The sequence below is a fragment of the Suncus etruscus genome, chromosome 17, assembly GCF_024139225.1.
Source record: "Suncus etruscus isolate mSunEtr1 chromosome 17, mSunEtr1.pri.cur, whole genome shotgun sequence".
Lineage (NCBI taxonomy): Eukaryota > Metazoa > Chordata > Mammalia > Eulipotyphla > Soricidae > Suncus > Suncus etruscus.
The window spans coordinates 39,306,198-39,328,535 of NC_064864.1; the positions used below are offsets into that span (position 1 = coordinate 39,306,198).

Genomic DNA, 22,338 nt, shown 5'->3' on the forward strand with positions numbered 1-22,338 from the left:
TGGGTCCTCAAAGTAAAACTCCAACCAGGTTGGTCCAGAATTGCCCAGGAGACTCGTCCCCAGTGCCACCATCTCCCCAAGCCACACTGCTGGACATGTTTTTCTTAACCTTCTGTTTACAGGCATTTTGCAGTTTGTGCAAAGTTCTAAGTGACCTTTATCTTCACCAATTCCTTCTATTTAAATTGTTTAGAAGAGTCTTTACTCATATTTCTACTTTTTCTCTAAAGGCAGAAAGCTTTGCCTTAACTGACACTAACTTAATACAACAGAGTTGCAATCAGTGTACAGAAACAGATTCTGTCTCCCAGTATCTAGATTAATACCTCCTCCAAAAGTACACAGTGAAGGACACACAGTGAATCCTATGATTATGCACAATAATGGACTCTGATGGAGTCTATTTTGTCAGTAAAATAAGGCACAGTATCTACAATCTATTTAGAAGGAACTGACCAAATGACTGGGTTTGAGGAAACTTGTTTTCTGTTTATTGTTTTTAAAATAAACTGCTTTTATTGTATTTATAAATTACTCTGGGAAAAATGGAAGTTTTTTTACATAAAAATAAAATGTAGAAACTCTTTCAGAAAAATGACTTTCTGGTAATAAGTCTTGAAAGAATTGAACCGAGAGTTGAATTATACAAAAAAAAAAAAAAAAAAAACAACCTGAAACAACAGAGTGGTGCTGGAGTGATAGTACAGTGAATTTACCTGCATGTGATTTACCTGGGTTTGATTTCCAGTACACCACATAATCCACTGAGCTCAGAGTAAGAAATAAGCCCTGAGCACCACTTAAAAAAAAGAGAAAGAGAGAGAGAAAAACCACACACACACACACACACACACACACATGAGGAAATCAAGTAATATGTCAACCAGTTGTTTTTGGCTAAAATAGCCAGTCTCACTCTCACTCTGCCCAGAGAAAAAAAAGAGTTAAAGAATAATAATGCCAATTATAGGAGGGAAGAACAGGGAACACCTTCTGTGAAGTCCAACAGTTCTCATCTGAGCTGACAGGGTAGGTTGAATTTGAGGCTGAATTCTCTGTTCCTAATGGGGGGACTATTGGTTTTTTTTTTTTCCCAACTTGGAAAAAGCTCTAGAAAGAGCAGGGGGACTTCACCAGGATGATGCCTAACTCTCCCCAAGAACAGTTTTTCTGCTTGGCCAAAAGCCGGAAACTAGAATCCAAAAATTTGTGTGTGTGTGTAGATTAGTGGTGTGGTCACACTTAAGAGTGCTCGAAGTTTACCCCTAGCTTATGCTCAGAGGACCATATACAATTAGATTTTAACCCAATAATCTGTATATGGTACATCCATTTTATATCTGTGGTTCTTTTACCCCTATAATCCTCTCATTAAATATTTATATTTATATCTGTGGTTCTTTTACCCCTATGATTCTCTCATTAAATGCTTCACTAAAATTGTCAGGCCAGATAATACTTCTGCTTTAAGGGGCAACAATGAGGTTCAGAAAGGCCACATGACTTTCTCCAAGACAGAAGTCAGGATCAGAACTTTATTCAGAACTCAGATCTTCTAAATCTTAGTCCACTGCTCATTACACTAGACCAGTGATTTTTCAACAGTTCTGAAAGAATTGAACAGTTTCAATGGTTCTGAACTGCAGGTATAAAAAAGGTTTAAAAACACTGCACTGGACTATATTCTATTTCTCATATTCCCTATGACCCACTAAGTATGTACATGGTATCAAATTTAAAGAGGGATGTCTAACCCAAAAACTTAGCAAAGAACTCAAATGACCATGAATGGGAAGAAATCACGCTACATAAAATCTCTTGCTTCATACTTCCAAGATTATTTGATGTCTATAAAGACTATCTGATGACTGTACACTCCTATGGGAGAAGGGGATCTCAACATCTTTTAAAGGACTTGACAGATAAATAGTTATGATGTGTATATTTGCTCAGTTGAACTGGAGAAATTCTGTAAGGGACATGAGTAGAAATATGAAGGAACTAAAACTGAAAACAGACATGTCTGATCAAGCAGAAACTGACCAATAAAGTTCCAATTCCAAGGTCAGTAGAGAAGAAAATAGATCTGTGCTGTGATAGGAGGTAAGCTAAGTAGTTATAAAGAACTTCATATCAATTTGTCAAACTACTGAAAAGACTGTATATTTCCAGGGTATTGTATGGGAATGGTTTTGGTTGATTCCAGCAAGAAAATAGATTCTAAAGGAGTCCTGACATTTGACCATTCAAGGCTACCTTTGGACATTGGTAGAAATGACAATGAGGTCACAGACTTTGAGGTCAGGCTTAAGCTGATATATCTTAAAAGTAGTGTGAAAGTATATATTTCCCTAAAAGGAGCTGAGCATGTGTAGGAACAAATTTAGATTCTACATCTGTCACTAATTTATGTTCTTATCCACCTTATTAATCAACAAGCATGTGTTGATAATGGCGGTGGTGAATAAAAGAGATGACTGGTACTTTTTCTCTAAAACCTGAAATCTTTTTGGGACAAAGTGTTAAATAAGAACTCTAAATCAAATAATTGGCTGATCACATTGCATACTGGACCTATGTTCCATTACTGAATAGATGACCCAAGGGAGAGCTTTCTTGGGGAGAAACAGCTCAAAAGTCACATCACAATATGGGGTCACCTCAGGTCCCTAAACTTCCCTTGGGACTCCTCCCCACCCATGGGCCTATATGTTGCTTTTCAGTGTTTAATAAACAACTATAAATGATCCCACGAACTGTGGTTTGGCAGGTACTTGTAACCATTGTGCTATCAATGAGAAAAATGATTTCTTGCTTTTTTCTTCATTTTGAATAATGGTCAAAGCATAAGAAACCAAGAAATGGAGGAGAAATAAGAAAAAATTTAAAAAGTTATACGTCTCACATAAAAGCAATGACATATATGAATAGTAATAGTCATAATAATGTCCAAACAAAAACATTCAAAGGTCTATTGAGTCGATAAAATCATTTAAGTCAATGCAATGGTGTATTTTGTCATTCAAGTGTCAGGAATATACTTAGAGAACAGGGTTTTCTTTCTAGGAATACCCAAGTGGAAGGTTCTTTTCCACTTTTTGCTTATTATTTTAATAGGGGGGAAGACTTCCTTGAAGGGAAGAACCAGAGAAAAAATCCCCTACTTTCTCTCTGAACTCTCTGCTTAAAATAACCATGCTGTGCTGTGAGTGCTGAAAAATGACAGCTCTACATCATTTCTGTGAACTGCTGACCTTCTTTTTCCTAATTAAAATTGCTAATCACTTAGTGCTTTCAAAGATGTCACATTTTAACTTTAGTCAAAGCTAAATCAATTATTTCTTTATAACGTGTGGATAAAAGGTATAGGGAAAAATAATTAAAATCTGCATTTCAGAGGTCTACTTATTCCAAACCCTGAGTAGTAATAACGCTTGAATAAAAAACTAATACCCAGAATGACTCTTCCATCTTGCTAGTAAGACTGCAGGGTTGAGATATGTAAAGGGCTTTGGAGAATTTTTTTTTTTACCACAATCAGAAGTCTGAACCAGCTTTATGTAAGGGAGGGAGAATATAATGGAGTGTGATGGGCAGATATAAAACAAATCAATTTGTAAAAATTCCTTCCTAGTGCCCAAAAAGGTTTCTCTGGAGTAATTCATACTCTGTCCATACAGATGATTTCTCCCACCTAAAATTGCTTGGTGATATGAACTGAGATAGGAAACCATATACCACGTTGAAAAGGAAATTATTCCTCTATGCTCATTGCACTAGGCAAAAAAGGAAGACCTAAAAAGAAAACATATTTTTTAATAGCCTGGAGCTTTTTCTCCAAAGTCATAACAGCATATCAATTATTTAGGTTGCCATGATGTACTAGCAAGTTCTGCAACATTTAGACATGTTCAGTTGAAAAAAGAAAACAAAAGCAAACCCCCAACTTTGTCTAGTTAGTAACAAGCCTGATAAAACTCAAGGTTAGATATTTAAAAAAGAGACAGCATCAAATTAGTCTTTACATTAGCAGAAAAATTAAAGTGAGTTAAAACCGTGTACAAGACAACAATGCCACAAATAAGATTCTTTCAAAGCAGACTCATAGGGCTTATCTTATGAACACCTGCAAAAATGAAAGGGATAAAAATACTTCAGTCTTTTCATTGTCTTCTAAATAAAGCACGTGTATCTCAAGGGAGAAATACTATAATCCAAGTGCACAGCGCATCCGGATTACAGCACAAAGCAGAGACAAAAGAACTTCAATATGCACATTACCATCTTTTCGTTGGTCAGAACGGAGGACTTGCCGGGCTGATATTCATAAATGCTTTTGGGCTCCGCACGGTATTTTCTTGTATCTACTTTCTTATCTGGGGGCTCCCAGTCATTTCTGTTGAAAGAAAATCCTATTAGAGCTATTTTCATGGAAATTTGCATTCTGTGTGGTCTGATTTTGACTGACAGCAGTCTAATCAAGAAATCCGTATATCTGAAGCACTGAATCAAACTCAGGGAGAGGCGTTTTGGTAGTGCTGGTTTCCTTCTCTCAGAGTCCACTTCACAGGAGGCTTCAAGTTCTCTGTGCTCAAAACCAGGAAGAGAAAGAAGGAAAGCAGCAACATTGCTTGCTTTGGAAAAATCCTTCATTCACCTTGCTCTGCTTTCATTCCCCAAACATGCTGGCACTTCCCACTCATGCTTATGCAGAGAGAATGCAGGTTCTGGAGCCAATAGCTGTAGTTCAAATCCCTGAACTTGCTAAGTACAGTGATTTGGGCCAAGTGCTTTACTTCTTGCTACCTTACCTTCCTCAAACTGTAACTTCTTTATTCTTTTTTTTTTTTTTTTGGTTTTTTGGGCCACACCCGTTTGACGCTCAGGGGTTACTCCTGGCTATGTGCTCAGAAATCGCCCCTGGCTTTGGGGGACCATATGGGATGCCGGGGGATCGAACCGCGGTCCGTTCCTTGGTAGCGCTTACAAGGCAGACACCTTATCTCCAGCGCCACCTTCCCGGCCCAACTTCTTTATTCTTAACCCCACCACTAAGCACTCAAATCCTCATCTTTGGTACAGCTACTTAATCTGGCGTCCAGTGATAAGTTCCAGAGCAAGCATAAATCCTTAATTATTGTATTCAGTTTCTGGGGCTTGGGGAGGCGCTTAGTTCATAACTAGCTCAAACCCAAGGGGCTATTATTGGTGTAGTGCTTAAGGATTGCTCCAAGCAGTACTGAGGAACTATGAAATGTCAGGGATAACCAGGGCCTCCCAGCTGTACTAGTTCTTTGAGCTATCTCTCTGGCCTTGTCTACAAAAATGTTTATGCTTATACATTATTGCCATCGTTACATTTACTTTTTCTTGCAAGATTCTTTGAGATCAGGAACAATGATTCATTGATACTTATGGGTGCCAGAGAGAGAAAGTTCAAGTGGTGAAACACACGTAGCAGGTGTAAGGTCTGAAATTTGATCCCTAGAATTAGATCCCTAAACCAAATGGCTCCTCTAACAACACTGGGTAGTGTTTGAAGGCTCTGGTGGCCTCCAAAATAAGAAAAATATGTTTATATTTCTCCATAACATCTGATTCAGTCTAAGCACGAAATACATGTAGGCACGTGATTAATATACTTGTAAAGGATTTATGGGTATACTAGTCTTTCAGATTAATTATCAAACTCTTCTGGTAAATACTGCTTAGTAGGCATGGAGTTTTAAAAGCATCCATGCACTTATCTGTGAAGATGGAAAAGGCAAGAGGTATGAAACTATGTATTTAAGAAAAACATATGGTTTGGAGAAAGTTACCTTTATGTTGCTAAGTGGAAGCTGGGGCAAGGACATGCATGATATGTAAGTCTAGATGGCCCAAGGTTGTTCCATGGGGCATAAGAATTCGATCAAAGAGAACCAGGTCATTAAACTAGAGCTTTAAGAGATGATCAAAGGGGACAGAGGTAGTAGTTTAGAGGAGTGTGTATGTGTGTGTGTGGGGGTAGCTAGAGTGAAAACAAGCCCAAAGGTGTACTGCATAACCAAACATCATGGAAAGCATTGCTTTACTTTAAAATTATATTCTTCACCATGAGCCCTATTGACATATATGTGTATATATTTAGTGGGAAAACAAGGAAAATTTTACAGCTATGCTTTCTTTTGGGAAAAAAAACAGAAAAGTAAATATTCATAGTCCATACTGTACTAGCACTATGAGAAATTTTATGAGCATTATTCAGTCTTACAACTAACCCAAAATGCAAAACTTATTCCTATTTTACAAAGGACGCTGAGATTCAAAAAAGAATAAGGGGTGCCAGAGTGATAGCATGTTGGGTAGGGCATCTGCCTTGCACACAGCTGACGTGAGTTCTATCCCCAGCATCCCATATGGTCCCCTGAGCCTGCCAGTTGTGACTTCTGAGTGCAGAGTCAGTAGTAACACCTGAATATCGCCAGATGTGACCCAAAAGCAAATAAAAAGAATAAGACATTGCTACTAGGCTAGTGAACATTCACAATCAGGTCAGCTTAGCTCCTGGCTCCAATGCAGCCTGATCCAGTGATGGGAGATTATACTTTACCTGAAGATTGTGTGAAAACCTAAAATCACAGAGCTGAGGGTGAATTAAGGCCTACTTACCTTTCTGGGCTGGATTTTAATGAGGAAGAGCGGGCTGGGAGGGGAAGTGTGGCCGACCTCTTAACTACCTTCTCCCCATCAATGTAGCTCATCTCACTTTTTGAACGAGGCACAGAAAGGGGCGCTTTTGCTGGAGAAGGAAAAGTGTGTACAAGAGACTTTTAAGATGGATAAAAATGGAAAACAGGAAGATGCCTTCCCTCATTCACCACCCTCTCTGCCTCCCCCTCAGTCAGGAAGTTGCAAGTCACTTACTGTCTTCAGAAAAGGAGTATCGAGGAGAGTACAGGTCTGAATCATCATCTAGTGAACAAAGCAAAACATGATCAGGAAAGATCTGGTAAGGGTGAGAGAATGGAGGGACACATCCCCCATTTCCACAGTCCTGCCCTGGGATCCAGCCACACCAAAGATACCAGCCGAGAGAAAAGGGCCAAGCGTGAGGAGCTACACCAAAGCAAGGCACAGAGAAGGAGCGAGCCTGTGAGTCCACCCACCACATGGACCTGTGGTCCAGAAGGACCATTCACAAAGCCTGGCACCAGGAAGATGAGGGGGCATAGAGATCCAGGTCTTCCTTCAGAAAATAGCCATAACCCAAATGGAAACACAAGGTCCCCAGCCTGGTGGTAGGAGGGTTTCTGGTCTAGCCTGCTGGCTTCCTTGCATTCTGTCCGACAGCTAAATGGGACAGGAAGGTTCACAGTGGGTTTCTGTCTGTCCACCTCAGCTGAGGTCTAATGCTTCCACATTAACATCCAATGCATATTAAAGAAATTCTCATGCCAAGGAAACAGCTGTTAAAAACACTCACAATCATTTCTTTGATTCTACCAAAGTCTGGTTCCCTGAATTGCTTTCTTTCCTGGGAATATAGCTAACATACCAGTGGCAAGTTGGCCATAAAGGTTTTCTTTTCAAAGGTATGTATCAAAATGGCTGTTCTGATAAAAAGAACTCAAGGCCAGAGTGATAGCACATCGGCCAGGTTAGATCCCTGGCATTCCATATGATTCCCAAGCCTGCCAGGCATAATTTTGAGTGTAGAGCCAGGAGTAATCTCTGAGCACTGCTCTGGGTGTGGTCCAAAAACCACAAAAGAAAAGAAAAAGGAACTCAGGTGGGTTTCCATTGGTGAGAAGGCTCTTCAATTGCGTGATTCAGAGTCCTAAAAAAAGGACAACACTAGGCTCCAAGACTTGAAGACCTAGACTAGCTCTGAATACTTCATTGTAGCAGCTGTGGTTGCTGATATGCCTTTCATTAACAGGGACTCTCTTAACTCTTTCAAGTTGGATCTATCCTAAATATGCAAGCCTGTGAGTTATTTTCTCTGAAGAAATTTTTCCAAGACAAGCTGACATCTTTTCCAATAAAAAAAGGAAAATCCATATTCCAATTTCATAAATATGCAACAAAGACCCACATTCTTCCTTTAAAGTCTGCAGTCACTTTAACTAAAGTATACAAACTAAATACAAGTCAAAGCATCCAATATAAGATATTCATGAAAAAGTGTTAATCTAATCCAATCCTTGTATCTATGTAAAACTTTTACATTTGGAAACGAAAAAAGTCTTCAGATTCTGTGAAATGTAAATAAAGCTAACACTATTATTTAAGGTATTATTCAAAGACAACCATTTTTTTTGGGGGGGAGTCACACCCAGCAGCACTCAGGGACTACTCCTAGCTCTACACTCAGAAATCCACCCCGACAGGCTCGAGGGACCATACAGGATGCCGGGATTTGAACCACCGTCCTTCTGTATGCAAGACAAACGCCTTACCTCCATGTTATCTCTCCAGCCCCGACAACCTCTTTTTATCTGACCCTTCTCCTTTTACCATTTTCCTACTCTTAGACTCTCAATTCCCAAATAAAGAAATTGTGCAAAGATTAATCTTTTCCTTTCTCCCTTTTTTCCTCTTTACTTTAAAGATATGAAGTAGTCAGTATCAACACTAAACTTGATTTGCAGTTCTTCTGCCAACTTCTCTGCTATAAACTAGATACACAAATTGGCTTGCAAAAATATGAGAAAGATATACAATCATATTCAAAAATACACATTTTAAAATACTGTCCCAAAGACTTTCATAAAGTCCATTTCTGATTCTGCACTGATAAAATACTATCATGTTAAAGAAAACTTTGAATCAACTGTGCAGAGATCTGATTAAAAAATGCTGGCTGCAAGATAAAAAATTAGCTTAAGGAGAAATGTCTCTACTGCTTAAAGTCCAGCCTCACACTTTAGCTTAAACCCTGAGCCTTTCCCAATCACAGAGGAATCTATCTACAGAGAATAGGAATTAGAATTCTTACTTAGAATTGATTTCTAAGTTTCACCCATATACTTAATAGGAAAAAATAGAGAATAATATTCAAAGACTTAAAAACAACCCTGAGCTCTTAAAATAAGCTTTTCTCCCTAGAGCTTTCTAATGTGGAATTTCAGAAGATATGTCAGAAATTGAAAAATATTCTCATACGATTAGAAAAAAAATAGCACCACTTGTAAAGCTAAACTCATGTACTCTGAAAAGGGGAAGTAGAGAATATGTGAAGATGAAGGCAGCAGGAAAATCTGAGTGACTAAAATGTGTTGGAAGCTTTCTCGTGGAGTTGGGGTCAGAGATTGGACAGTACATTGAACAGGGCACATGCCTTACAAACACCTGCCCAGGTTCAATCCCCAGCATCCCATATGATCCCTCGGGGCAATGCCAGGAGTAATTCCTGAGTGCAATACCAGGAAAAATTCCTGACTATCCCAGGGTAACCCAAAAGCTAAGAGTGAGGGAGGGCAAACCCAAGTGAGATGGCTTCATCTGAACTTTAGTTTTAGTTCCCAAGGTAGGTATCATTTACTCTTAACTCTTAAAGTATATTTTATAGATCCAATGGAAGAAAAATTTACCCACATTTATAAATAAAAATGACAAAAGTAATTCATAATTACTAAATATCAAGAAGTAATTGGTAATATAGTAATATTTCACATGTCTTAAAAAAAGAAAATGAGAAGAGGTACATAAATAAATACAGGCAAAATAAATAAGTACAGGCAAAAAAAATTAAGGCCCAAGAGTCAACGAGATAGTCCAGATGTTTAAAGCACTTGGCTTGCTAGCCACAGACCCCTGTGAGATAAATCCCTATACTGCATGGTCCTCTAGGCAACACTAAAGATAGGCTGCTAAGCACAGAGTTGGAAGAAGCCACCAGCACTACTAGAGAGTTGGGAAGTGGCCAAAATATTCTTCCCATCTCTCCACCCAAAAAAGAAGATTCAAATTAAGGTCTAGAACATGTGCCCTGGGCACTCCCTGGCTGCAGACAGAAAAATAATAAATTCAAGGGTTTGCAGTCTACAATCTATATTTCACTTGGGATTTGAAGGTGGACACAGGTTTTCTGTTGTGCTCTGCTCTATGCCCAATGCAGGAACAGCTGTGATTACTTCAGCATAATTTTTATTGTAGAAGAGAGGTAGAAGCATTGTGCAAAACTTAAGTTATGTACAACGCTGACTTCTAGCCTGCAAAACCTTTGCTCTATTTTTTGCATCATCACCTCCTTGGTGGTGCCGAGCTACCCCACAACTTCTGGTTTTCCATCTCCAGGTATCCCTACACCAGAAAACAGTTCACTTGTGCTCTACTTGTCACTTGCTGCTTCTTGCTACCTTTTCAATAAGGCTGGGTCCATAACAGGGCAGGAGAGATAAAATTGAGAGCCCAAGGAAAAGGCAAAGTTTGTGCAAGGATCATGTCTGTGCAATTCTAGCTTGCCAAAGGGATAGTGTGATTTTTTTTTCAACACAGTGAAGATGATCAATGTTGCTCAAGCTGCCTATGAAATTCTGCCTTCATTCCCCTCTTCCCCTAGGGAACTTGAAAATGATCCTCTGTGGGTTCAGCTAAGGATCCTATGATTCCTGCTATGGTGAAGCCACAGGCTGCCCTCTCAGAGCTCCAAGCAGCAAATATTCAACCTTGGCAGCAACTCTCAGAACTTTTGTGTGCCAATGACTTCCAAGAAGCCTAACACTATAAGTAAAATTTTCTCAGGGGAAAAAAAACTCATGGCTAGCTCTAAAGTTCCCCTGACCCCCACTGGGGCTTTTGTTAATCTGTCTTGGTATCCAATTTGTGGACAACTATCTCTTAAAACTGCCAGGAGTGACTTCAAACCAGTATAGTGACTTCAAACCAAAGAATTCCAAATGGATTTGGCCAATCACCTCCTTTTTAAGAAAAAAAGAAATCATTCAGCAGTTGATTATAAATCTACCTCTTGAAGCGCATCAACAGAAAACATTCCCCTCTATAGTATTCAAGGCTATTCAAGGCTATTATGACCCTCTGGGTATTCTAGTGCTCCCCCCGCCCCCATAGAGTGGAGGAGGAATGGCCTACTTTGGGAAAGACTGCTCTAAATGAACCTCTTAAAAAAACTTTAAAAAGAATGTATAATAATCTAAAGATAATGGAGAATAGTTAATAATCTTTAATAGCTCCTGTTAAAAATAGTTGTTCTATTAACAGTATGCAATTGACCAAAATGGGATGATAGGCAAAAAGCAGTATTTGCATAATCGCCTACCTGAACAGTCAAATTTCTATTTAAACATTTCTTAGGCTTTTAAACTTCAAACTCCTTTTCTAAGTGTCAGTGAATCATTTTCAATGCTATCTTTTCCCATTGCTCAAATCAAGACCTTCCTCTAATTTATTCAAGGTACTTTGGAAGAAGGGAAAGAATAACAGATTAAGATAAATGGACAATAATGAAAAAGAGAGAATGAGAGGAATAGTGTGATAGGTAGGTACAAGGAATAAGGGTAGGTACAAGGAATGCGTGAGACTGAAGAAGAGAGTAAGTAAAAAGGGAAACAATGTTCAGTCCAGAAGACTGAGAAAAAACTGATAGAACTATGTTCTGATTAAAGTTGATCACATTTGAAAAGGTGATAAAAAAAAAATCAAAAGAGAGGGTAGAATAGTAATAGAAGGTAAAATTTGAGGTTTCTTTCAATGGAATGAGGAGTAGAGCAGGAGACTGAAATAGAGCCGGAAAGGGAGGGCATGCGAAAGAACTGGAGAGCTGGAAAAAACTCACCGTGCCCCAGTCCTGGGCATTCTTAAGCCTGAAGTTCGATAGGGAATAACTGCACAGTCTCCTCACTACCTTGCAGGCCAGTGGAAGACTCTTGCACTTGCTGGGCAGCTCCAGTTATAGGAGCAAAGGTGACGAAGCTCTCCACCCCTCCTTTGGGCAGTACTAACTAGAGTTTGGGACAGAAGGGACAGATCCCGGCCAGGCATCTTCACAATAGAACTATGTGTGCTTGAAGTCAGGCAAAATCAGGCTATTCTTAGAAATCCTGTAAGACTCTCAGAAGACGTTTTAACTCAAATATAGTTGTAGCTAGGAAAATCAACCTCTGTAATTTCTGGCTGAGTGCACCCTCGAGAGAAGAAAACTCAATGAAAAAGACCAGTGCCATGTAGCTTGTCACACTTCCTGGGGATATTCAGAGGAGGAAACTGGAGTCACTTCATCAGGTAGGGGCAGTGGCCCCACCCGATGGACAGTGGTGGAAAAAGATCTGAAAATAAGGGAAAAGGCTGGTCTCGGAGATGTCACTTCTGGCTGACCAATGAGTTTTCACAGGCCATGGACCGTTAAATGACATATCAGTTATCTAACTTTGCTGTGTTCCAAGGAAGCACCATTTGCAAATAGTTTTTTGACATCAAATTTATCAGGAAACATCTGACCATTTCAGAGTCAGGAAGATTCAACCTTTGGAGTCTATTTCCCAAGCACATTCTATCTCTAACCACCCAAAGTATGATAAGTATCTTCTTCCACTTTGGGAGGGTAGTATTTGGAGGGTAGTGGTATTCCAAAGGTTCTAGGGTTTCTTGACCCTGGATGTGTGTGAAATCAGTAGAGAAGTTTTTCATATTTCTAGATACCATGCAGTGGAGAAGCAGACTCAGATGGGGAAATCCTGACTGACTCAGATGTAGAGCGAGCTGGATGCCTGGAGTTAGGGAGTTCCTGGCTTGGGGGGGGAGGGGGCGCAACTAAGGCCCTAGAGTGGAGCAAAGGAAGGAAAGGAATCAGGAGGCATCACAGCAGAGTCAGTCAATGCCCAGTCTGACATGGTCTTGAACTGTGTGAACTGAACATTTCTGAGATCACACTCTTCAACCCTTGGGGGGACTTGCTGGGAGGATGAAAATGGGATGCAATGTTTGTGGCATGGAACCTTGTGTTTGGTCTAGGCTCCATAAGTGTCAGTGGTAGCACCATCTGTGATGTAGAGTTTTGTTATTGGTACTATTATGACTCATGGAACTATGACTAAGTTACCGAGATGCCAGTCACATTGCTATATCCTAAAGCAGGAGGGAGAGGAAGAGGTAGCCATGTACTACTGCAGCAAGATCACTGCACTGGTCCTCTTCATCATGCTGCAGGATGCAATCAGGGGAAGGCAAAAGACAGTGTGTGTGTGTGTGGGGGGGGGAGGAAGTTGGCAGGCTCTGTTCTCCACCAGCAATTTCCTCCCCACTCCACAGTCTTCCTGACCAAGAGTCATTTCACATACATGGGAGGGACATTTCTCTGAGAACTATAGCATGTAATTCCTAGATTTGGGGACGAAAGGAAGAAAATGATGGAGAAAAGAGAGCAATTCAAGGGAAAGTTAAAAGACAAAGAGAACAAAATTCACAGCCTTAAGTAAAAAAAGTATTTCTGGTGATTAATTTTTATTTGTTTGTTTGTTTGTTTAGGGTCACATCCAGCATTGCTTAGGGGTTATTCCTGGCTCTATGCTCAGAAATCGCTCCTGGTAGGCTTGGGGAACCCTATGGGATGCCAGGATTTGAACCACCGTCCTTCTTCATGCAAGGCAAGGTAAGTCTATGCTATCTCTCCAGCCCCTAATTTTTATTTCTAATAAACTTTTTAGTGTCTGGATATGTAGTGAAATTCTAGAAAGTCTCCTGAATTCATTCAGGATTCCAAATCTCCAAATTAAAATTCTTTCAAAACAGCAGCTTTATAAAATAGCAATTATAGATAGCTTGGCTCCAGCTGAACTCAATGATCTTAAAAATAATAAAACCATCCAAAGTAACTCTTCTGTTAGACTTCACCGATTTCTTTCAAGGTCCATCTTGGAATTAACACAACATGAATACACATCCTCAGAGTCCTTGACTACTTAGAATAATTAGCTTTGAGGCACTTAGAAATGTCTTTTTAAGGGGCTGGTGAGGTGGCGCTAGAGGTAAGGTGTCTGCCTTGCAAGCGCTAGCCAAGGAAGAACCACAGTTTGATCCCCCAGCGTCCCATATGGTCCCCCCAAGCCAGGGGCGATTTCTGAGCACTTAACCAAAAGTAAACCCTGAGCATCAAACAGGTGTGGCCCCCAAAACAAAACAAAACAAAGAAATGTCTTTTTAAAATTCTGTATAATGGGGTCAGAGAGATAGTACAATAGGGAGAGCATTTGCCTTCTCTGTTGACAATCTAGGTTTGTTCCCCCCATCCCATCCCATCCCATCCCATATGGTTCCCTGTACACCTCCAGTAATTCCTCAGTAATTCCTGAGTGCAGAGCCAGAAGCAACCCCTGAGCACTGCTGGGTGTGGATCCCAAACAAACCAAATAAAATTCTGTATATATAAGTAGTTTTAGGTCTTGTAAGTCCTGAAGACCAGTGGTTGAATACCTGTGTCAGTTAAATGGCCACAAGATTTTCAAGGACTGGCATGAAGTTTGTTTTCAAAAGTACTTGAGGCGTTGCTACTTACAATACTGAAGATGGCAGGGGCTCTTGCATAAAACACTCTAACAGTATAACTTCTACCAGAGAGGCAGCTTTTCCCTCTCCCACTGCTGATGTGTCTCCCTCCTCTCCAAACCCCCACAATAAAATTTTTCATGAACCAGACATTGAAAAAGATTGTACAAACAACTAGAGCATAGAGGCAGAAGCTGGCAGGCTAATTTTGTTTGTTTTTGTTTTGGGGTCACACCCAGCTATGTTCAGGGTTACTCCTGGAACTATACTCAGGAATCACTCCTAGTAGTGCTTGGTGGTGGTGGTGGGGGGGAACCATATGTGATGCTAGGGTCTAACCTGGGTCAGCTGGCCACATGCAAGGCAAATGTCCTTACCTGTTGTACTATCTCTCGGGCCCGCCCCTCACAGGCTATGTTTTATAATTTCATTGCAGTAACTCCAGTTTCAAGTTCAAAATTCAAACAAAACAAATGCAAGAGAAACACCCAGCAGCAGTTTCAGGCTCCTTCTTCACAGGAGATAGGCTCTAGAATGGTTGTTGATGTTTCTCACGAGACCATTCCTTGGTTCACATTCATTAATTTCTCTGGGTGGAGCCTCCAATAGGGGTTGGTTTGCTTCTAGCACCTTCTATTGACAGGCACAAATCTCTGCAGGGTTCAGGAAACAGGAGAGAGCTAGCCTTCTACCCCTATCAAGAGAACAGTACTGGAGCTGAGCTAAGGACAAGGTTGAGTGAATGGAGTAGCATGAGCCCTCACAGAAAATCAACTAAGAAAAACCAACAGAAAACCTGAGAATCTTCTGCTTTGAAACTAAACAAAAAAATTTAAAGCGATCTAGCTCAGCAGTGTCACTCATTTGTAAAAAGCCTCAATCTAATAGAACCTGGATCTAGGTGGGAGCAGGGTGACAGAGTGGATCCTATTTTTTAAAAGGTCTTTAAGATAGACAGCTTCTGAGAAATATGTGTTAAAGAATAATATTCTTGGGGCTGGAGCAATAGTAGAGTTGTAAGGAATTTGCCTTGCACTCAGCCAACTCAGGATGAACCCCGATTCAAATCCCAGTGTCCCATATGGTCCCCCGAGCCTGCCAGAAGCAACTTCTGAGAGCAGAGCCAAGAGTAACCTCTGAGCGCCGCTGGGTGTGACCCAAAACCAAAAACAAACAAACAAAAAAGAATAATCATCTTGATTAGTGTGAATTATTTAAATTCAATCTAAGTTTTTTCCTTTTTAATCCATTAAGATGATTTATTCCTTTTAGTTTTAAAAACTGCAAAAAGAGAAAGTTTTGCCTCCTAACTGATAGGTTGAAAGTTGTCAAGTGAGCCCTTGTTTGTTCTGGGCTTTTAGTCAAAGGAGACTGAATTCCTTCTTGGGTCTGACTTGATCTGTCATTGTTAGATGGGGTTGCTAAGTGTGGAGGCCAATGATAAATAATAATGATAAAGCAACTCTGACAGTAGAAGGTACTGGGGCTGCCTGGTGACTGGGATTCGTTCCATCCCAAGCACTCCCTGTTTTCAATACAGGCTCCTTTAGATGACCTTTCTCCACCCATGTTTCACTTTGCTTTCAAGCATACTGTGTGCTTGTAATCTTGCCTGGAAGACAGCCCTATTTTATGAGTAGGCTGGGTTTTCTGGTCAGGTAAATCAACAGAACAAAATCTAAATTCGACCAGAATTACTGTTTCCCCATTATGTCCAACTCAGTCAGTGATTTCTTAAGCAGAGCTTGGGTTAAAGTCAGTTCTTCATGACTAGACTATCTTCCACTTAACTGACTCCATGACAAGGTCACTGATAAAAATGAAAAAAAAAAAAAAAAACAGTTTTTAGCTTCTTTGACACTGGCATAGTCTAATATTCTTTTCCTTCTGTTCAAACAGGGCTCCGGGTAGAAAATGGCTGGAAAATACTAACATGCACATATGGTATTTTAAAAGTGTCCAACACTTCATCCCAGTATTATATGATTTATGATAAGTGGTGGGTAAAAGTTTGGTGAATGGCTGAATAGATGACTTCAATGAGAAAGGCTACGTGGAATGATGTACTGAGCTAATTAGACAAGAGAGGCACCAAATGATAACACTGGGCTTTATCCAAACAAAATTCTGGTGTATGGTACAAAGTCTTCACATATCATTGTTCTCCAGATAACCACTGTGGCCCAACTGTGTTTTCTGTGTCCTGGATACATTATCTTGCAAATGCCACCAACCTGGAATAGTGTAATGACATGATCTTATCTAGCTTCCTGCAAGCAATGACCTTTGGAGAACATAGGTTATGCCCTTTGTGTGCAACTATATTCAGTTCCAAAGACAATAGGTTTATGTCTAATACTATCTGAAATGAAATGAAATCTGCTCAGCCTCTCATCCTAGAAGAGTGTTTCGAAAAAGATTCTTCATTAAATCTATTCCCCTTTCTGGTCATACATCCAAGATCAGAAAATCCCTGGATTAGAATCTTACTTTGGCTGCTACCACCCTCACTCACTGATTATAACCTTCTATGACCTAGACTTCTTTGTCCTAGAAAAGAATCTTTCAGATATAAAAGTGGCTCTTTTCCCCAGCATGACCAAATCCTACCCAGCTCTTTCATGAAATGCTTTCTCATTTGGCCAGACCCTTATTTTCAAGCACCATCTACCCTGCACAACTGAACTTCATGCCAGGATGCTTTCCCTGTAACTCCCTTCTCAGAAAAGATATCTGAGTCCCAGTGACAAATTAACTGTGCAGATACTGCCCAAGTGACTATTATTGAGAGAGCCGAGAGCTGTCCCTCCTACCCATCAGCTTCTCAGAGTCACTGTCAGCCTCTAGCACCATGTGACAACCACAAATACACAGCCTGGGTCGTAGGGTATGCTGTTCCCAGAGCCCCACATGCTCAAAGTATTATAACTAAGCTACACAGGTTACCTCACTAATCATGCAAACTCCATGGGGAGAGGATTAAAATACCACCTGGGTAGACTCTATTAGGAGCAAAACATCACCACAAACACAAGGATAGAGGAAGCAAAAGGATAGGAAAAGAGCGCCAACCACCAAGAAAACCATGAGGTGAAAAAGAAAACAGCGCTAGTACAGAGAAGCACATGATTTCCCTTTAATTACCTTCAGATTTAGGACTAGGAGTAGATGCAGGAAACTGGTAAGTAGGAGTGTAAGGATTGTCCTCTGTAGCAGAGAAAAGTAGTGGATTTTTGAAACCATCCACCAAGAAGTAGAGCCACTGACAAGTCCCCAGTTGACTCTTTTGAATGACTAATTACCTATTTTAGTGTTATTAAAAGCACCTGGGCATCACACTTAAGCAAATATTAATGAATTAGAAAAAACTAGTCATTTTAATGTATTATATCATGCAAATGAAATAAAATCTTTACCAACCAAAAGCACTTAAAAAAAAAGCCAAATCTTATTCCTCTATTGAAACTAAAAGAATTAATTTAAAGCTAGGACAACGAATAACACTGTCTAAGTTTATGGTACCTTCAGAACTTGGCTGGATTTCAGGAAGTTCAGGGAATTTGTACGTAGGGAAATAAGGGTTTTCTTCAGGAGTGTCTGGACAGAGGAGCAGGTTTGGGAGAGAGAATAGAGGAAGATACAAATGGAGAGAATGAGCGAATAGGAATCCACACTCAGTTCAGGCTCCTTGAATTCTTGACTATGCTAAGCTTCATGGGTGATATGAAAGAAGTTCAATTCGCTCTTTACAAATCCAGTCCTTTTGCCTGGATTAGACACATCTAAAGAGACAGTATTATTTCTTGCACTATGAATCACATATTTAACTTAAAAGTTCTGGTCAGGAAGTGGCACTCAAACACAAAAGTTTTCACCTTTTTTGTTTTCCACCTTTTATGCTAAAAACAATTTATGTACACTAATAGTGTATTGTAAAATGATTTCATCGAAGTCCAATCTTGTACTAAGAGGCATTTGAATGATGACAAATAAGTGGATTCTGGGTTCTTCAAAGACATTTGCCTACATTAGGGCAGAGCTTTTTATTCAGAAGATCTCAATTAGATTGAGTTCAGAGCTGTAACATGGGAATGTCCCAGAACTGCCCCAGAGGCAGAACTACATGTTTTCCACAAATGTACATGTGCTACAGCACTTGGTCTACCAAAGCTGAGCCTGAAGGCGAGAAAATCACAGACTGCTGGGAGAAATGAATGTCAGATTTAGGAAGATATTAGAGGATCTGACACCATCTGGTCAGACAGCCCACATTTAGCCCATTGTCTCTGTATTGAGCTCAGCTACCCAACTGTAGTGGCTCTCGTCTTGGCTCAGAAATGGAAGTATGGGGCATCTCAATCTAGAGACACAGTTTGCAGAAGGGCAGAGCCAGGATCATTCTGAACACGGCAGGAGCTCATTAACAGTGGTGTTGGCTGACATGCACTACTAATCAGAGAGATTGCTTATTTGAAGCTTGGGCCAACAGTGGCCAGAATGCTTTTTCCTTGCCTTCGTGTGTCATCCAGGCCAGGCAGCCAGACTGAATTTGGTCACAAGGAGAGACAGGATGCTGTGCTAGGAGAAGGAGCAGTACCATTCCCCACAGTGCAGTGGCATCCCGCCTAAGAGCTGATGGACAGCACAGGCTGATGGGAATTGGCGGGGTCAGAACCTGCCTGCTCACACACTAGTCAGGAGAATCTCCCACCATGCTGGGTCACCTGCTGATAGCCTAGTGGACCTGCTTTGAAAGTCGTTCTCTTCCAGCTTCAGCAGGCTCTGGTGTGTCAGCAATTGACTGACTTTCAGGACTCCCTGCCAAGCCCTGGCTCCTGGCTGGGCAAGATAAGTTTTCATATTAACACCACCTTACAGGTACACCAGGAATATATCTCAGCAGGCAACATTTGCTCTCCTCTGGTCCCTGCAATATCCCTCTAAGGAAGGGAAGTGGGACAAACACAAAGAGGCAAAAGATTAGACTAAGGTCACACATTAAAACTTGGGGAACTGAATCCAAGTAAGAATGGTTTTCTGAATGCCTGATTCAGTGCTTGCTTGATGTGCATTGCCTACAAAGGCAGTCAAAAGCTGATAGGGGCTATACCTAAAGCTGGAAGCAAGTGGGACTCATTGCTGCTTGCAGCCCAGGCAGGAAGAGTATGGAGCATAGGCAAAGAGCGTTGGATTCAGCCTGCTGCAACCGCGGAGGGCATGAAAGCTGCCTTGGAACCTCACCAATGAGGCAGGCACACACATGCTCCTGATCATCATGTGCTCTGACAGTATTTGGTTGTGCTCATACCTAAAGAGGTCCAGCTGCAAGGCCCTCACTAGAGGGAATCTAGGCCTTCACCAAACAAACAACATATGGAACCACACAGATTCTACAAATGCAAAGCAGTACCTCTGTTCAGTTTGTGGATCTGTTTAAACATAGTCTTGTACCAGTCTTTGGATCTCTCGGTGTTCTGGAGAAAAACAAAGGTAAAGTATAACATATAACAGAGGTTTTGTCATGTTTCAGAACTTCCATGATTGCAAAACCAAAATGGAAATGACCAACTATGAAGTCAGAATTCAGTAGCTATCATTTCCATAATGCTATTATTGACATTTTTTTTTTGAAAATGGAAGTATTTGATGAGAAGGACTCAGAATATCAGAATCAGGTGAGTAATATGTCACTGAAAGCATGCAGATTCTAAAAAAGAGTGGCCGCAGATACACCAGAAATTATCCCCACTTTGGATAACTTTACCATTTCATGTTGAGAGAACAACTCTTTATGACTGGACAACTAAACAGAAGTAAGGTCCAAGAAACATGAGATCAAGGACAAACGTGTTCCTATCCATGTTCAGATGTACTCTGTACAACACTCAGCTTGCAGAGGACTGGATTTATCCACACATAACCCACTGAGGCTTCTAGCACTAGAGTTACTATCCTATATACAAAGTTGGGTAGTGTGTGCATTATTTTAGAAAAAAAGAATCAAACACATTTGGGTAGCTGGGTCAAGAATTTTCATTGCTGGGCTGGAGTGATAGCACAGTTGGTAGGACATTTGTCTTGCAGGCAGCTAACCCGTGTTCAATTCCCAGCATCCCATTATGGTCCCCTAATTCTTCCAGGTGTGACTTCTGAGCACAGAGCCAAGAGTAACCCCAGAACGCTTCTGGGTATGGCCCAAAAGCCAAAACAAACAAACAAACAAAAAACACAAAGGAATTTTCACTTCCATCTTACAGAAAAGGAAGAGGAGGAAGTGAGATGATAAAATAACCTAAGTGTACTATGAAAGGTCATAGAGTGGGGAAGGGGAGGGTGGACTAGCAGGATGCTCTGGGTCCATGACTTCGCAAGTCAGACTGCTCTTTATTCTCAAAATATGACACCCTGAGAAGGAAACATCATTCCTTCAAGCCTTGGTTCTTCCCCACAGGCATGGGAATGAGATTAGTGTCCTTGTAGAAGGAAGGGGTTCAGAAAATTAATGTATTCAGCAAAAAAAAAAAAAAAAAAAGTCATGCTTACTCTTAGTAACAAACATCTTTTAACCTTCTATTTTCTTACTTTCTATACTTATTATTACTTAAGAGAATTCAATAGTTCTAAGTCTTGGCTCTAACTGTTTCTACTGGCTTCCTCTAAGAGGATACAAAAACCCAGGGCATTTGCTAAATGAAAATGCCAGAGAAAATATATTGTAGCTAGTGTTCTAGTGTGTACAGAGAGAGGAATGTGCCCTAATCTGGTTTCCAAAGTTAGGCTTCCCTGGAATTTCTGAGGACTGGCAGGAGGTCAGTATACCCTAAGGAGGGCAAGAGCCAAACAGGTTGTGCCAGGCCCGCTCTGTTCTGTTCTGGAGGCCCCAGCAAGCTGAAGCCAGTGTCTGGTACTTCTGGAGGTTCCAACTCCCTCTGATGATCAACATCTCCCCACCTCAAGAAGTCCTCTCTGAATCCCAGGTAAACAAGAACCCAGAGACCTCGCATTCAGCCCACATGGTTCCTTAAACTCAGGCTAACTATTTCCCAGGTGTGTTCCAGAAACAGTAAGAGTCCACAACATTTACCAGAACACACACACGCACACTTGTCTTTTGCAAGCTCTGCAGCAGAGAAACTGCTGTGCTGCATATAGCTCTGCCCTTTATTGATTACAAAACTCTTATCTCTTGAGACCTATTGATATCTAACATGTGTGTGGGGAAAAAGAGCCCAGTGAAGTTGGGAGGCCAAGCATGGCTGCTCTGCAGGTATAGGAAGAGGGGGTTGGTGAGAACCCTTCTCTTCAGTCCTTGTGTCAGGCACAAGTGAGGTCAGAAACACTTAGGGTTAGGCCCCTTTTCAATGGTTCCTTACAACAAAGCCCACAAAGGGCTTCCAGGTCATTGTTCATACCCGGAGTGGGATGCCCACTTCATCCATGGAGACATTGCTCAAGTCCTGAGCACTCTTGGCCACTCGCCAACTATCATCCTTGGCTTTCTTCTCAGAAGCACTGCCTGGAGAGGTGGGTTTTTCCTGAACTGCTGAAGAGTTCTGATCTCCCACTCTTCTTTTTGGAACAGGATCTGGAAAGGGAAGATAACAACATTAGCTAAGTGTTCAACAACTTCCAAGCAACAAAATCTTAAGCAACCCAACTGGGAAAGAAAGTTTGAAGCTCTCGATTTGTAAAACACTTTGCTTAGGGGAAAAAGTCAGTACTATGTGGCCCCACTTCTGACCTTTAATAAAAAGGAATTTTGACTGGGACTGGAAGCACTAAACAATGGGTGGAGTACTTGCCTTACTCATTGAGCATCAGTACTAAATTCAGAAACATTGGGTGACAGAAATA

At 40.8% G+C, this 22,338-nt stretch overlaps 1 protein-coding gene across 6 annotated transcripts in view; it reads right to left on the minus strand.

Annotated features, from left to right (window-relative positions):
- The window catches only part of SORBS1 (sorbin and SH3 domain containing 1), a 255,471-nt gene that overhangs the window by 58,062 nt on the left and 175,071 nt on the right, over positions 1-22,338 (minus strand). For all 6 annotated transcript variants that reach the window (XM_049790807.1, XM_049790806.1, XM_049790808.1 and 3 more), the window contains 5 exons: positions 21,897-22,069; positions 19,895-19,958; positions 6,907-6,954; positions 6,652-6,781; positions 4,282-4,396 (listed from right to left, as the gene is read on the minus strand). In XM_049790807.1, coding sequence (XP_049646764.1) covers positions 4,282-4,396; positions 6,652-6,781; positions 6,907-6,954; positions 19,895-19,958; positions 21,897-22,069 — 530 coding nt within the window. The remainder of the gene's footprint in view (positions 1-4,281; positions 4,397-6,651; positions 6,782-6,906; positions 6,955-19,894; positions 19,959-21,896; positions 22,070-22,338) is intronic.